Source organism: Anabrus simplex, chromosome 1, assembly GCF_040414725.1.
Source record: "Anabrus simplex isolate iqAnaSimp1 chromosome 1, ASM4041472v1, whole genome shotgun sequence".
Lineage (NCBI taxonomy): Eukaryota > Metazoa > Arthropoda > Insecta > Orthoptera > Tettigoniidae > Anabrus > Anabrus simplex.
Genome location: NC_090265.1, coordinates 372035929 through 372054538, shown reverse-complemented (window position 1 = coordinate 372054538; position 18610 = coordinate 372035929). Strand labels below are relative to the sequence as shown.

Genomic DNA, 18610 nt, shown 5'->3' with positions numbered 1-18610 from the left:
TATATATATATATATATATATAGGGTTTTTATCATCCATTTCAATCATCATTTCATTTCTTTGTATCGCGGCTATAACGTATTCTGAACGAACAAATTATTGGGTAAAGTATTTCAACATCACGCATATTTATAACTTGCAGTAAATTTTCCAATAGCCGTTATGAGGTGACCAGAGTCAGCAGGCTAATTTCAGCCCAATTCCAGGAAAAGTACGTCATCTAGATTACGAGAGACCTTACCCTCTCCACCTCATGAAGAGACAGTTGATACATTATTAACACCCACTTTTCAAACTATGCTTGGGGACGCTTTATTTCAGCGGGAAAGTTCAGCCTATGTGAATGAACGTAATGAAGCAACGTGATGGATGCACAGCTATACATCGGAGAAGGGATGAGACCTCGAATCTTACTGGACCATGTGATATGGCTGATGGAAGGAGACTTGTGAACCGATAAATACCACCGACAAGGGCTGGAAAGGACTTTCATTCGGACAGCCGGACTTTCTCATTTATATACTTATTCATTCTACGTCTACACATCGGAGAAGATTTTAACTTAGTTCCCTTCGCATCTGAGTATATTCTACTCAAAAGTTACTCCCATTGGGACTTGTTATCTCAATGACGAGAGGTAGTCAACGGGAGACCGGTTCTGACTGGTATAGGGGAGCAGAGCTTTTATTATGAGTTTGGCTACGCTACTTTTCCGTAATAAGGAAGAATACAAGTGTATTCTCTCCATGAACATAACCCATGGTGGTTTTGCACTTAAAATTAGGACTCATTACGACTTTATGTAAGGAGTACAGTAGGAAGTGCTAAGGACAGGAAATGTGGATGTAGGACTGGAATTCAACAACAGATGAGGCAGCCTGTACGAGAGATCCACCCATCTTCAGCTTCAAGACAACAGAGTCTACATTTGGTGAGCTTATGGCATAAGTTACTGCAAGTCTTCGCGCAACAGTTCATTTTCTTATAGTTAATTTCATTCACTTTTTCTTTTGTTTCCGTAAGTTCAGATTTCATTAATACGCCGTTACGTCACGTTTTTCATCTTAATAAATAGCTGTTTTAATTTATATTTTATGAAATGATTATTAATGATCCTTAAATTCCAAGTTAGTGTACTTAATGATTTGTGTTCCGTTCACCCCACCCCTGGGAGTTTTTTTGAGTCTCATTACGTAATTTTATTTATTATTATTATTATTATTAATTATCTACTTTTGTTTTCAAGCCATAAGCTTGAAGACTGGCGCCCTTGGGATACTGTTTCTGGAGAAACAATGACATATCATTTATTTATTTAATATTAAAGTGACCCGCCACGCTATAAATTTGTCATACATCTGTGGGCTAAGTGGGTACGTCACAATGGTGTTGCAATTGTTGTTCCTGAAAAACTGAACAGCACTGTCCTAGGGTATGAACCCATCAGTGATAGAATCATTACCATCAAACTGAATGCTTCCCCTTGCAGGATTAATATTATCCAGGTCTATGTTCCCACAGCTGCAGCATCAGATGCTGAAATAGAAGAGTTCTATAAACTATTAGAACATACCATCAATCAGTTTGCAAATAGGGAAATAGTAATAAGCCAAGGTGACTTCAATGCTAAGATTGGGGACACTTTTGGAGACACTGACATCAGATCTGTGATTGGTCGTTATGGCCTACGTGAAAGGAATGAACAAGGAAAACAGCTACTAGAGTTTTGTGTTGGCAATGACATGGTAGTTTTCAACACCCTCTTCCAGCATCACCCATGGCGTCTGTACACTTGGATATCGCCTGGTGATAGAGTCAATAATCAGATTGATTTCATCTTGGCGAAACAACGTTGGAAGACATTTGTTCTAGATTGTAAAACCTTTCCTGGAGTGGAATGTGGCAATGACCATAATTTGTTGTCCATGAAAATACGGCTAAAACTAAAAGTCTCCAAGAAGAAGTTTAGACTTAATAACCAGGACTCTCTCGCACACTTCAGGCAACTTGTATGGCCAAAGCTCCCAGATTTGCTACTAAAGGAAGAAGAAGCACCTTGTCACACGTGGGACAGAATAAAAGAGATTGTCTCCTCATCTCTCCCAGAGCCAGCTAGGAGGACACTGAGTGAAAAACATCCCTGGATATCAAACAAGACTTTGCAACTGATTGAAGAAAGAAGTAGTCTGAAGAAACATGGTATCGAATCCATTCAAGGAAGATAATAGGTACAGGATCCTGTCTAGAGAGATACAGCATAAATGTAGGAATGATAAATCACAGTTCATCCACAGCGTTTGCAAGGAAATACATCAAAACCAGAGCCAAAATCAAACAAAGGATTTCTTCAACAAAATCAATAGCATTATTCGTCAATTTAAACCACACACACGGGGAATAGAAGACGAGAATGGATGCCTAATTGGAGATAGAAAAGAAGTGCTAGAGAGGTGGAAACAATACTATGAAAAGCTATACTCCGGAAGAAATGATGATGTAGCAGTCCAGCCACCAAGAGGGCCTTCTGCACTGGAACCTTCCATTCTACAAAGCAAAATCAAGAATGGCATTAACCATTTTAAAAGAAACAAATTGCCTGGACTGGACGGTATTTCTGGAGAGATGCTTAAAGAAATGGGTGAAGAAGGCTTGTACGTGATGTACACTCATTGTGTAATAGGATATGGATGATGAGAGAATGGCCAAAAGATTGGACAAGCTCTATCTTAATCCCCATGTACAAGAAAGGGTCAGTCAGGAAGTGTTCCAACTATCGTACAATTGCTCTGATATCTCATGCAAGCAAGATTTTATTGTACATCATAAACCAGAGCCTCAAGTCTTACATAATGCTTCACATATCCATTGAGCAAGCAGGATTTGTTGCAGGAAAAGGAACACGGGAACAGGTTTTTAATAAGAGGCAAATAATTGAAAAATCTCGTGAGTTCTGTGTTCCTGTGTTAATACGCTTCCTTAACTACAAGAAAGCTTTTGATTGTGTTGTCTGGAATAAACAATGGCAGGTTCTTGGTGAATTTGGCATTCCACAATATCTAATATCATTACTGAAAAGTCTGTATGGAAACAACATTGCAACTATAAAGGTAGATGGTGACATTTCAGAATTTTTCAGTATTTCGCAGGATGTCCAACTGGGCTGCATATTATTATCTATTCTATATAACATCTATGCTGAATAGGTGATGAAGAAAGCCCTCAATGACTGGACTGGAGGCATATCAACTGCTGGATGAAAAATCAGTAACCTGCGTTTTACTGATGACACCACTCTCCTTGCCAACAGTGAAGATGAACTTGCAGAATTACTAGCAAGGGTAAAAGATGCAAGTTTAGAATATGGGCTAGAGATCAACTTGAGCAAGTCCAAACTAATGGTAATTGACAGAGTGGCACAGATCCAGCTGACAGGTTGATTAAGGGAACTGGAAATGGTAAACGACTTTATATACCTTGGGTTCTGACAAAGAGATCAGGAGACGTATCACCTTAGGGCGCGTTGCCATGAGTAAACACAAACAATATGGCAGAGCAGAGCAATCACAAACAGTACATAGATTAGACTAGTTGATTCTCTTGTGTTCTCTGTCTTCCTTTATGGTTCCGAGACCTGGACCCTCAAGGCAAGAGATAACTATCGTATCAACGCCTTTCAGATGTGGTGTTGGAGAAGGATGCTCCAAGTACCTTGGACAGAAAGAAGAACTAATACACCCATTATTCAAGAACTGAATATCACCAAACGCCTCTCTTCTTGCATCATAAGGAGAATCGTCCAATTCTTTGGTCATACTGTAAGATGGGATAGTGAAAATCTGGAAAAGTGTATCATGGAAGGCAAAGTTGTCCGCAGAAGACCATGAGGATGGACATCGAGCAGGTGGATTGATCAAGTTGTGCGTACCACCGGTCTGACTCTTCAGCAGGCTTTAAGAGTGGCTGAACATAGTCAAAGTTGGCACTGCTTAATCAAGAATATTGTGTGAAGTCAAATGAGGTCACGAGGCTCAGCAATGAATTACACAACTCATGATGATGAGAGTGAATACACAGGTATCAGAAGAAGGTGAAAGAATTCTGTAAATCAACAGTTCTTTTTCATGCATAGCATGCTTTCAGCTGGCTGGTTTGAGAGTTAATCGAACAGGGCAGCATATAGTGAACAAATGAAGCATGTTTGAAAATATTCTCAAGAAAGAGTCATCTGATTTTTGAAATAATCACAGCACCGAATTTTTCGAGTCTAAGTTTACGGCTAGGTGTGGAAAATAGTGCAATTCCATTTAAAATACAAAGTTACTACTGTTATCTCAGCAGACAAAAATGTTGCAAAGTTTGGGCTGGGAAGACCCGGGAGAAACTGGTTAGGACGTTTTTGTGGAGACCGCAAAAAATAATGTCCTAAAGAGGGAACATGCTAAAAAATGAAAAACAATTTAGCTGTTTAATTCAGACGAATAAGTTTGAGTGGTGTCTTAAAAAGTAGGAAAGATCACAATATGAAGATAAAGTTGGAATTCAAGAGGACAAATTGGGGCAAATATTCGTTTATAGGAAGGGGAGTTAGGGATTGGAATAACTTACCAAGGGAGATGTTCAATAAATTTTCAATTTCTTTGCAATCATTTAAGAAAAGGCTAGGAAAACAACAGTTAGGGAATCTGCCACCTGGGTGACTGCCCTAAATGCAGATCAGTAGTGACTGATTGACCCTGCAAAAGCACTGTAAGTACAATTATGAGCCTCTTATTACTAATATGGAAAGTGAAACAGAATGTAAATATATTTGATGGTTCATGAGCTATTTGAGGTGAACATTTTAGCTGAATAACCCTGTACAGTCAAAACTGGTTAGGACGTTTTTATGGAGACCGCAAAAAAATAATGTCCTAAAGAGGGAACATGCTAAAAAATGAAAAACAATTACACTGTTTTGTTTAAGGTTAGGTTTGAACATAAAAATAATTGCGATGAAAAGAAAGAAACAAGTGTTTACAATTATAATTAACAAAATAATACATTTTAAGAACACCAACAAAGCAAAACATCAAGGAAAAAATTTTTGGAAATGCAAACTATACATGTCACTTACAATTATGTTTAAAGTTATCGTAGGAATGTCCAACATCTGGGCTATTTGCACACGTTTCATGTGTGGATTAACATTGGCATTCTCAATAAACTTCAATTTTTCATCATTTGTAAAATGTCTAGCTTTCTTGTTCTCCATAACAATGTCCTGCAAACCACTATGCATAAGTACAGTAGGCCTAATTTATGTACATTGTTACACACATTCTCTCTCTCTCTCTCTCTCTCTCTCTCTCTAGTCATCAGCTGTGAGGCTGGTTGGCAGATGCTCTCCATTCTTCACGTTTCAGTTCGTAGTAGGAGTCACATCTCGTATCATCTAATATTTGCATCATGTACTCTAATCTTGATCGTCGTCTATTATTTTTTTCCTTTAAGGAACTGTCTATTATTTTCTTCAATAACCAATCATGTCTAAGTATATGGCCTTTTAGATAATCCTGCCATCTTTTTGTGTCATAAAACACCTCTTCATTCGTGACTGACACTTTCTGCAGCTGTAGGCTGACATGCTAGCACCGTGAAATTAAGTTCTCTACCATATCCCCACCTAGGCCAGTCATCGCTGATACATCATGTGTGCAACGTGGCAAGGAACGCTAATTTAAATTTCTTATGATGAGAATATTAAGAACGTACTAAAGAGCGGCATAAATGTGCCATCTAGGTTTTTGACGTGTATTTAATAGGACAAACTAAACACCAACACATCAGCTGTGTACGTATGTACAGTAGGCCTAATTTACATACGGTGTTGCACAATGCACTTACGGTTGTAAAATTAAGCACCAATACGTCACACGAGCTGGTGTTGTGCGATCCAAACAAACACATGTCCACATCAATCACTGGCTTGAGACTGATGCTCCCTGCAGCTGTACACCGACATGCTAAGGCTGTGAAATTAAGTTCTCTACCAAATCCTCACCTAGGCCAGTCGCCGCTGGCACATCGTGCGTGCAACGTGGCCAGGAACGCTAATTTAAATTTCTTATGGTGGGAACGTTAAGAACGTACTAAAGAGTGATGTAAATGTGCTATCCAGGCTTCTTTAACATGTATTTAATAGGACATGGACTGGAACTTTGGAATAATGACATAATAGTGAAGGAAACGCACTCGAGAGGGAAGTCTTAACCAGTTTCGACTGTATAAAGTTGCACTCACCTGTAACACCATTACTTCATTTCTCCACGGCGACGCTCTACATCAACATCAGCTACTAGTGGCTCCTCTCGTACAACAGCTATCATTCTCAGCATAAGTACAGCTAGAACTTTGTCCAGTGGGTCCATGAAACCACGCTGCATCCACTTGGGAATAGTAGTTCGAGCATGAGAAAATCCCAGCTTTTGCAGAATGTAATCAACACCATAAGGTTCAATGCTCTTGCCAGCCCATGAAAGCAACCTAGGAGGGAGGAAAATACATCTTAGTCCTAGAGAGTATTATATTGAAAAACCATAAGAATAGATTCAAATACTGTTATTGTAAATAACTAAAGTACTTAATAAAGTACATAAGGATATATACAAAACATCTTCAGCTTATGTATATTTGTGTAGTATTGAAGAAGTATCTGTACAAACTCTCTTACTAGAATTCTGTTGTTGTAATTAGGATAGGCTTATCTTCAGTTTAGAATTGTGTAATTCTTGTGTTATTCCTTGCGGTATTCAGTAATTAACGGCAGTTTTCATCCTGTTAGGGTGTTGTAGGATAAAAATATAGTACGACTAAGTAGTATTGTAGTGTTGCAGTATATTAATTACCTTATTGTTGTGTGATCTTTGCGTATCATCCTAGACAATATTTCTTTCCTTTCATTTTTCTTTTTTGCACAGAATAAACTATTTTATTTTTACTTTTCTTTTCCTTATTCCAGCTAAGGAGTACAAGTGTAGGAACTTTGGGTGTGGCCAGGAATTAAGGAGTATGAGGGAGAAGTTCGAGAGTTTGAAGGAGAAAATTAAGATTCTCTCAGAAGGAAGGTAGAACTCCCACAAACAATGTACAGGATACAGTAAGTGTAAAAGAGGGATAGGAAGGAAAGGGGGGAATCGTACAAGACTGGTGGTCGAACATTTTAAGGGGAAGGAGATTGCAGGCTAAGGGCTCTATTCAGGATCAGAATTCAGAACAGGTGTCTGTGAGAAATTGGCATGAGTCACTGCAGGTAGAACAAGAGAGGAAGAGAGGGAAGATGAGGAACAGGGAACTGTAGCTGAGAAGTGTGGAAGTAGGAGGAAATGAAAAGGCAGGAAAGGGAAATGTAGAGTAGAGGATAGGAAAAGACAGGTGGAACGGGGTCATAGGAGGGAGAAAAGGGAGGGGGAATTAGTTTCTGCAGCCACCAGAAAAGATAGAGCTGACCAGGAAGGGAAGGGATCAAATGAGGTGGGTAGGGTTGAGGTTCTGGTCATGGGGAATTCCATTGTTAGACATGTGGGGAAAGTGTGTGGAGGAAAGGGAACCAGAGTAGAGTGTACTCCAGGAATTAAGGTTAAGGCAGATGTTGAGGAAAGTAGAAGAGGAGGAGGAGAAGGTGGTAGTGTTTCACGTTGGTACCAACAACGTAAAGCAAGCAGGTATAAGTACCAACATAGTTGGGGATGTGTGGGATCTGATAAATACAGCACGGATGCAGTTTAAGGAAGCTGTGATTGTTATCAGTGGAATACTGTGTAGGAAGGATACTGACTGGAAGGTGATTGGAGATTTAAATGAGACTATGGAGCAGGTATGTGGGAAACTGGGAGTGAAATTTCTAGATCCTAATGGGTGGGTAGGAGGTAGAGATCTGCACTCAGATGGCCTTCACTTAAACCACAGTGGTACGTATAAGTTAGGAAATTTGTTTAGAAGGGTTACAGGGAGATACATTCAGGGAAATAGGGTGGTCTAGGGAGCAGTAATAAGGGTACAGGGATCTGGAAGTCAAGTAGGGATGTCATAAAATTGTTGGTGTTGAACTGTAGGAGCAATGTAAAGAAAGGAATAGAATTAATTTAATAGATATCGGTATATATTAACCAGATATTGTAATAAGAGTTGAATCATGGCTGAGAAATGATATAATGGATGCAGAAATTTTCTCACGGAACTGGAGATAGGATAGGAATGGTAGGAGGGGGAGTATTCATTCTGGTGAAAGAAGAATTTGTACGCTACAAAAAGGTTGAAGATGGCAAACATGAAATTCTAGGTGTAAGGCTCACCTCTAAAGATAATAGGCAACTTGATGTCTTTGGAGAGTACAGAATGCGAAAGGGTAGCACTGACGCTGATTCAGAATTACGGTATTTGATAAGATAATCAGCTATGTGAGAAACGATATGGAAAGAAATGTGATGGTAGCAGGTGATCTCAATTTACCAAATGTCAATTGGGAAGGTAATATGAACGACAGGAAGCATGACCAACAAATGGCAAGCTGATTCAAAAAGTAATGGAACCAACTAGAGGGAAGGATATTCTGGACCAGATGAGCTCTATAGAGAAAGCGAAGTTATAGATGGTATTAGTGATGAAGCTGTTTTTGTCGTAGTTAAAAATAAATGTGATAGAAAGAAGGTCTTAAAAGTAAGACTATTAGGCAGTACCATATGGCTGCTAAAAAGGAATGAGGGAGTTTAAAAAAAGTAACTATGATCGGTAGACAATGGTAAATAAAAATGTAAACAGACTCTGGGATGGATTTCTTAAGCAATTGCTGAGGAATGTGAAATCAGGTTTGTACTTTTAAAGGTGGTAATGAATGGTAAAGACCCACTATATTATAACAAAGAAGTGAAGAAACTAAGAAGGGGGTGCAGGTTGGAAAGAAATAGAGTTAGAAATGGCTGTAGAAGTAAGGAGAATTTGAATCTAGCAAAGAAGTCAGCTAAGGATAACATGATGGCAAGCATAATTGGCAGTCATACAAATTTTAGTGAAAAATAGAAGTATATGTATAGGTACTTCAGGGCAGAAACAGGTTCCAAGAAAGACATTCCAGTAATCATTAATGAACAAGGGAAGTGTGTGTGTGCGAGGATCTTCAAAAGGCAGAAGTACTCAGTCAGCAGTATGTAAAGATTGCTGGTTACAAGGATAATGTCCAGATAGAGGAGGTGACTAATACTAAAGAAGTAATAAAATTTACTTATGATAATGACATTTACAATAAGATACAGAAGTTGAAAACTAGAAAAGCAGCTGGAATCGATAAGATTTTTGGGAATATACTAAAGACAATGGGTTGGGACATAGTAGCATATCTGAAGTACTGAAGGATGTATGTTCTCCCAGGATGGTAATATAGTAAGTGAGATTGAATCAAGGTGCAGTAAAACTAATGCAGTGAGCTCACAGTTGCCATCAACAGTATTCTGTAAGAAGGAAGTCAGCTCCCAGACGAAACTATCTTTACATCGGTCTGTTTTCAAACCAACTCTGCTTTACAGGAGCGAAAGCTGGGTGGACTCAGGATATCCAGAGTTGGTGGTTTATAGCATTTAAAAATCAGAGATTTAGCATTGTGATTTTCAAAGTTAGCGTTCTGTAGCATCTATACTTCACAAATGTAGTGTTTTGTAGCAAATTGGTTAAAAATAGGCATAATCAGATTGCAAAGTTGGCACATCAATATATCAATATATCTATATCGCTTACATAAAAATGTTCCGATTTGTAACTCTCGGCATGCTGTTTGATTGTCACTTCGCTTCTGCCCATGGCTACCAGACAATAAATCGCTACCGTACTTTAAAACAGAACTAGTACTCAACACCTATGTCAAGAATAACTGACTATGATCAAGGGTCAACACAAAGTGAATGAACGCGTGTGCTTGGAAATGTATTAAGCTGTTTGTTTGGTTGTTCTTTGCACCTCTCTTTGGCCGTTGAAGGATACTCGACAGATTGAAAGATTTGAAGCGCCGTTATAATTCTTTCCCCTGAAATAAATAACATATTTCTTATTTTTAAGAAAATGCATCTTTTTTAAAGTTATATTTATTTTGCATAAAACTGAGTATTTTGCATCTATTTCGCATGAATAGTATAATTTTGCACTTTGAACTAATTTAGCATTTTATCGCTAATTTGAAAACGCTAAAAACAACTCGTAGGGGTCATATAAGATGAAGGCACATACACTGACAAAGTTTCGACATATTTCACGTTTATCGCAAGTGCTAAAAACCACAAACTCTAAGGATATCATATTCATAAGTTAGAAGTAACAGACATAAAAGTAGCGAGAAGGATTGCTGGTACAAACAGATGGGAGCAATGGCCAGAGGGTACTCTGAATGATGAGATAAAGGCTAAGTTAGAAATGAATTCCTTGGATGAAGCTCTATGCATAAACCGGCTTTGGTGGTGGGATCATGCGAGGCAAATGGAGGAAGATAGGTTATCTAGGAGAATAATGGACTCTGTTATGGAGGCTAAGAGTAGTAGAATTAAATGAGGCCACAGCACTAATTGCAAACAGTGGATTGTGGCGACGTTTAGTAAATTCACAGAGGCTTGCAGACTGAATGCTGAAAGACATAATGCTCTATAATGATGATGTATGTATGTACTCATTTCTTTTTCGAAAGCTTGCTTACTCAAAGGGATCTTAAGTGCATTATTAATAAGATCAAAAATACTGCTTGTTTATGTCATCCTGGATGGTTTGAGTGATTCCTGACGATTCCGTCAGTACGAGTTTCCTTTCTGAAAATTTTGTAACTAAAATTTTTAATCTCTCTTGTAATCTGTGGTCTGTTTTGACTCTAATGTAAACTTAACGTCTTCATCAATGCTGTTTACTGTGACAAATAAATTGTTTGGACTTATTTCTTGCTCATCTATAATGATGAAAGTATCATCTACATATCTCAACAATATGTCTAGACCTTTCATTTTATCTATTATTTTGCTTACTTCTAAATTGTCCATGTAGATATTCGCCAACATTCCCAAAGCTGGAGATACCATGGCTAACCCTTTGTCTTGTTTGTAAATTTTACTACTAAATGTAAAATAATTGTTGTCAAGTGTAAAAGCCAGAATCTTCTTCTTCACATAAACCATTGTGCTTTAGTAAATTCTTTCTGATACCTAATATATATTCTTAAAATAATGGGTATGTTGGAATACATATCTTATATCAAAACTGTGAACAGTATTACCTTCTTTTAACTTCATGCTTTTAGTGACATCACAAAAGTCACAATTGTTGTTGATTGATGCTGTTGAAAAGAATTTGTAATGTTTCTGTAGAAATAACTGCTTAAATTTAGGAACTTCATATGTGGGGCTATTGCTGAAGTTTACTATTGGCCTTATGGGTATCCTGTCTTTGTGTATTTTAGAAAGAGCTCTGAGTGTTGGTAATCTGGGGTTCATGTTTAAAAGTATATTTTTATGTTTAGAATCTATTATGAAGCCTATATCATTTAATAATTTTTAAAAAATTTCTTTGGATCAAATTAGTGAGGTCTTTGGTATTGAAATCCAATGTCAGCACATAGTCTACTCTTGTCAAATAACACTAAGGGGTCTGCTCATGGCTTAACATCTTCATATGAACACTGCACAGAAGGTTGGAACTGAATCCAGGTTTTTGGCATGTAATCTGGTGATTACAAATTGTATACTTCCACATCTCCTACCCTGCCAGCCAATATTCTGATCATGAAAATTTAGGGAAGTATAATGTGCATTGTGCACAATCTTATTTCAAGAGATATTTTTAGATATGATAAGTCATGCTGCACATCTTGGTAAAAATATGGTAACAACAAATGGACTATTTGGCATTTGCTATAATACCTACTCATCAATGGAAAGTTTCTAAATATAATTCCTGGCAGTAAATATGAAAATCTCACTTTATAGAGTTTTATTTCAGATTTCATTGTATTTATACACTGTCACCTATTTCAATGATATAATAAATTAAACTTACCGCACAGTGGGTTCCAGATGCCAAGTTTTACAATGATAGTTACGCCAGTCTTTGGTGAACATTTCGGCAGGATCAAATGCTTTTCGTTTACGCTCTTCATCAGTAGCATTACTGATAGTGAAATTTGCTCCACGTCGTTCATGATCTGGACTGTGTGCTCGCATTCCACTCTGTGGATGGATAACAGTAATTTGATGGAAATGTATTCCTACTACTTAATTTACAAACAAGTAATAAATAGTATCATATGAGAATTACAGAAATTCATAAAGTATTAAATATGTTAAGTATATCATCGTTGCACCTCGAAACATAGTTATGTGACAATGTTGAGAGGAGAAATACTGATCCACAGCACATACAGTATATTACTTTGAATGAAAATTCGTTGATATAGTTCATGCAATACTGAACCTTAGATGACAGAACCTTTCTGGTCAGAGTTCTAAGCTGAAATATTATTGCATAGCAGTTCTTCTAGGTGCAACAACGATACCCAGAAGCTCATATATGAGAGTACTTATTAATTTACACATTTCTTGTCCAGACAGGAGGCGATGCATACAAATATAATCGAACTTCAGCGAATGACATCCTGGGTCACTTAACTACTGAAGAGTATTCAAAAGTAACAGAGAGTCAGAGCCAAACACACACATACACAAAACTCCTGCAAAGGAAAATTACCAGAGATCATTTTAAATCCAAAGGTAGGTAACTGTTCATTGTAACCCTATAAAATGAGATTTCTGTAGTCTCAGTCCGGCGGTATTTGGAGGTGCTCAAATATGATGGCCTCATGTCAGTAGATTTCCTGGCACATTAAAGCACTCCTGCAGGACTAAATTTCAGCACCTCGGCATCTACGAATACCGCAAAAAGGTAGTTAGTGGGATGTAAAGCCAATAACATCATTATTATTTTTATAGCGGTAGCTATTATCCCAGTTCCATACCCCCCATACCCGATATTGATGGTTCTTTAAAATCAGATCTACACAAGTCTAGTACTCTCGAAGCTGGTTCCCAGCTTGTAGGTGAGAAAGAAAGAGAGACACTCCAACAATATAATATCAAATGTGGACTAAAATCATGCTCTATTACTGGGATATAGTCTACATTCACACCGTAACAGTTAGTAAAAGTGGCTGTTCACAGAGGTCCGGGTTCAATTCTCGGTAGGCCTACTGTCAGAGATTTATGTGGTTAAAATAGTATGTACAGGTTGACCTCCATTGGGGGTATACCTGGAAAAAATGCACCACCTCACGATGTGGACATGAGTTTACTTACTGGAATGTAAGTCTAAATGTGGAACCACTGAAAAATTAGAGCAATCGCAAACCATCAATGTAAAATAGAGAATGAGCAGATCACGTTTAAACAATACTTGTGAAGGCAGTGATGGTGGCAGCAGCAGAGTTTTGTCTGTACATTGTTCAGAATTTGAAAAAAATGGTATGTCTGTATAGGTCATGTCTGCAGTAACAAGGAAATGCACTTTTTATTTTTCCGTAATTTCTGTCTGTCTGTCTATCTGTCTGTATGTATGTATGTATGTATGTATGTACACGCATCACGAGAAAACGGCTGAAGAGAATTTCATGAAAATCGGTATGTGAAGTCGGGGGATGAGCCACTACAATCTAGACTATAAATCATTTTATTCACGATGAGTGAAATGGCAGTTTAGGGGAAAGCCTAAAATTCAATTCTCAAATATTTATATTATTAGTGGTCCTGTCGATAAATACTACATAACTTAAGTTACATAGAATTAAATTTCTGATCATTTTTACCGTACCAGCTATGATAACAGAGATATTCATGAATTTCGATTTTTGTTGCAAAGTCCACATCGACGCCGAGCCACGAGAAAATGGGTGAACAGAATTTAATGAAAATCAGTATATAGAGTCGGGGAAGAAGAAACTGTAGTCTAAGGTATAAACAATTTTGCTGACCCTGGATGGCATTGTAGTTTAGGGATAGGTGCCTAAAATTTAATTTTTAAATACCTATGTTACTGGTCCGATAACGAAGTACTACATAACAAAAGTTATAGATAATACAATTTCCAATCATTTATGTTTTATTCAGTTTTACCCTACCGACTATCATAAGAGTGGTACATCAGAGTCGGATGAAAACTAAATGTGAAGGCCTACAATATCAAAAGCGCATAACATTGATCAACAATAACATTACATTGACCATCGTTTGTTGTGATGAAATTTGCCTCTTATGGTGCCCTCAACTCCAATAGATGGAATTACTGTTGCATACCGAGTATAACAGCCTGACTGAATATTCCAATATAAATGGTCCGTTATTGGACATTATATAAATTTTCCAGCTAACTCATTCCTGGTTGCCAGCGTTTCACCCCCGTGTGCTAGGCTGGGTTCATCAGTTGGTACCTAGCACACCTACCAAGACGCTGGCTAGTGCATACCGTGGATTATAAATTTACTCATTCGGAACAAACATTTCTGATTCCCTATGGGAATCAACATCTACGTCATTTGACTGAATATTGGCGGGAAATACCTCGGGAGTTAGAAAACTTTTTTTCTTTAGCATGCCATTCCTCTGGTTCATACATTGTCAAATACTGCTGGTATGTAACACACTGGTTCGTCATAGTATTCCAGCTATTCGATCCCTACTCTGACGCGTAGTTTTGAATGAGCAGTGTGCACATTTGGCAGAGGCTCACCTAGTAATAGTAGTAAGACCTGTTCTAGAATTACAATTTAGGTATATTCAAAATTATAGCACTACAATTCACTAAATAATTCAACATTCAACCCTGAAAAGAGCCGTTTCTTAAGAAAAGCGTCTTCCTCTTCACCTTTATTAAATTCTACATTCACTTTATTCCAAATTACCAGTGAAGAGGGGTTTTCTTCTCTGGCTTGGAGGAGGAAAACTTTGCCTCCAAGTCACATAGATTTTTCCGCCGCCATTGCAGTGAAATGAGATTTTCCGACTCATCGGGTAGTCCTAGGAAACAGATTAGTAAAAGCGCATAGATTTGCACTGGGACTCTCCACCATTTGCCACCCTCACCCCGCCGAAAAAAGAAGAGTTTTCACGGATCACGGCTGTCTGCAGCTTGGTCTTTCCAGCTCTGGAACTTTGGACTGTTAGATTGGCAGCGTAGTACTGTTCGTTAAATGTGAGAAAATGCGTGGCTTTTCATTTGATTGAGTATTTCATATTGCTTTTAACCGCGCCATTCCTACTGATGTCATGCCTACCATTACAATGAAAATTCCCTAACCCAGTCTTCATACGAGAAAAGACGTTTGGTGACTTCTCCATTGCATTTCCAGGGTAACGTTAAGAGCTATGCAATATAATACAATCTTGCTCACAAAGTGTACATTACCTAACCTAGAATTCTGTATACAATGTAGAATTCCGTAGCAAAGCACGGGTACATCACCTAGTTAGTAAATATTTTGAATCCTTACTCACCTGCCCTCCTCCAGCATCAAAGATTACAATTATTTCAGGTCCATCCTTCACTTCACATGATTCTTCTGGCCTCAGGGGCTCTGAACTTTGGAGCGTGGGTTGGCGACCATGGGGCCCTCAGCTGAGTCCTGGCATTGCTTCCACTTACTTGTGCCAGGCTCCTCACTTTCATCCATCCTATCCGACCTCACTTGGTCAACTCTTGTTCTTTTCCGACCCCGACGCTATTAGGTTTGCGAGGGCTAGGGAGTCTTTCATTTTCACGCCCTTCGTGGCCCTTCTTCCTATGGCCGATATCTTCATTTTTCGAAGTGTCGGATCCCTTCCATTTTTCCCTCTGATTAGTGTTATATAGAGGATGGTTGCCTAGTTGTACTTCCTCTTAAAACACTAATCACCACCACCACCATGATTCTTGTCTTCATGATCGAGAAGAAATCACCTAAATCAATGCATCTCTCCCCAACAACAAAATATCAGGCAAGAATTCTACAGTTGCCTAACTTCTGAAAATGGCTAGTCCCAATTTTGTTGCCAAAATGGAAGAGTGCTTTCATGATATATGGGAATCAGAAACTATTCCTATGGAGAGGCAATTGGCTCTTATAAATCCTCTCCAGAAGGAAGGTAATAAAGCAGATGTGAATAACTGCAGAGGCATAGGCTATATCTTAATGGCCTCGTAAGACTTAAAAAGAGCTCTGTAAGACAAATTCAATTTTTGCCTAAATTAGTCCATGCTATTGGGCAAAGGGCCTAAATCTAGGACAGAGAATGTATTTTGAAATATCCCACCTACAGTGCAGAAATGAAACTATGTACCTAATTTCATCTTTCTAGGTCTTTTGGATCTGGAGATTTTGTGATCAGTGAGTGGTGTTTGGCTTTTATATATACCTATATACAGTATATATAAAGATAGATGATGTAGCAGAACCTAACAGCTTTGTCACTGGATAGTTCTCATATCTTCACAATACTTTTGAGAGGTTACAGCAGATGTACAAACAAATTACTATGAACTATACTCACCACACGCTCTTTCTCCTTGACATAAGATGTGATGAGATCATGCAGAAAAAAGAAGGCTTCAGCATCAACCGTCACAAATATGTGGTCTTCAAACTCGGTGATGAAACTGCACTCCACAACTGGTTTATGGCCTGTAACATTGTAGCAACTTTCATGATGGTTAGGGAAATGTTCATAATGGCTGTGGGTGAGGTATCATTATTTCATCAATTTTTGCAAAGGGAAAAATTGTTTCTTTTGATTTGCATTTGGTAATTCAAACAATAATACAATATCTGATTTTACTTCTTGCCACTACATTATTATAGAGTATGTCTGACATTAAGTAACAACCAATAAAACAATGCCAGTGTTGTAATTAAGTAGATTATTATTACACTATATGAATTTTTCATCAATATTGTGAAACATTTCTTTTCTATTTACTTTACGTTGCACCAACACAGATAGGTCTTATAGCAACGATGGGATAGGAAAGGGCTAAGAGTGGGAAGGAAGTGGCCGTGGCCTTAATTAAGGTACAGCATTTGCCTGGTTTGAAAATGGGAAACCACAGAAAACCATCTTCAGGGCTGCCGACAGTGGGGTTCGAACCCACTATCTCCCAGATGCAAGCTCACAGCTGTGTGACCCTAACCGCATGGCCAACTCGCCTGGCCAGTGAAAAATAAAAGTGAAGGACTGCACTGTACATGATGTTACAAAAAGAATTGTAAGACGATAATCTTCAAAATCTTTTTTCTTCAGTGAGTCCTATTTACAATGAAGCATGGAGCTACACAACCTTGCAACCTGGGCACCAATACAGACTTTCTTTCCTAACACACCTTTGTCATAACACACTTTGTACCTCCTTGTCGTACACTTCTTTTGGTCACTGGATGGGATGAAATCTGAGAAATGCCTCTCTCTAAATCGTGCTGGGATTCTCATTCTCCAAGATTCCCTTCAACTATCAGTTCACCCAGCTCAGTCAGAAAGTGCAACCTGTCTTTGATTCCTCCATTTTTCTTATACAACTAACAAGCCTTGAAACAATGTCTACCAAAGGCATGAAGTTTGAAATAGCACTTCTTTACTCTTTCTTGTGAAATAGGATAAGCCTCCATTTATCCATCGCTCTTATCTACTTCAGCCATATTCTTATTGTAATACACTGCTAGCTTCGGTGTATGTTCAATTTTATTCCTTTTTTAAGATATAGCTGATGGAGAGCCATAAGTATAGTAAAATAAAAATCAGGATAAACAACAATATTAAGTATCAACAGTGAGTTAACAACAACAACAGTGTACCAAGAACGGAAATGATTACTGGCAAGGGTCGGTTACAGAGTTAGCAAGAAGAAAAGTCATGGGTTGGAAACACAGAAGGAAATGGAAACCTGGAGAAGACTTCAAAGAAATCTTTTAATTTTGTGCCTGAAGGATGCAAAGGGTAGTGAGTTATCAAGAGTAGGGAGAAGGTGGACGACAGAGAATTATTGAAAGGTTAAGCGTGGACAGCTCACATGATGAATTTGATAGTTGCATATTGGGAGGGGGAGGACGTGTATAGGGAAGTACATTGGAAGGCTATTGCATTTTGTAGAGCCATTGATAATTTTTTGTAGGTAACAAAGATCAGAGAACTGTAAACGGCTTCTCAGGTCAAGTATACCCAGGTAGTTCAAGATGTTAGATTTAGTTGTGTTGTTAAAAACAGGATTGCGAGTCTTAACACTGAAAGTGAAAAAAATTAAAAATACTATTTAGTTGAGATATGTTTGTGATAGCAGACGAGGACCAAATAGGGGAACAGAAGTCAATAATGGGGGGGGGGGGGGAGGAACATAGGAGATAAGTATAATTTTAAGGTGTTAATGTCATTAACTTCAGTGAAATGAAGTGAAATGGTATATGGCTTTTAGTGGCGGGAGTGTCCAAGGACATGTTTGGATCGCCAGGTGCAGGTCTTTTGATTTGACTCCTGTAAGCGACCTGCGCATCTTGATGAGGATGAAATGATGATGAAGACATATATACCCAGTCCCTGAGCCA

General features: G+C 38.2%; 1 protein-coding gene across 1 annotated transcript in view; it reads right to left on the bottom strand.

The window, feature by feature from the left end:
- tweek (transmembrane protein KIAA1109 homolog tweek) overlaps positions 1-18610 on the bottom strand; it is an 843591-nt gene that overhangs the window by 8959 nt on the left and 816022 nt on the right. Inside the window, 3 exon segments of the mRNA XM_068226772.1 lie at positions 6280-6522; positions 12058-12227; positions 16572-16702. Coding sequence (XP_068082873.1) covers positions 6291-6522; positions 12058-12227; positions 16572-16702 — 533 coding nt within the window. The 3' untranslated portion in view covers positions 6280-6290.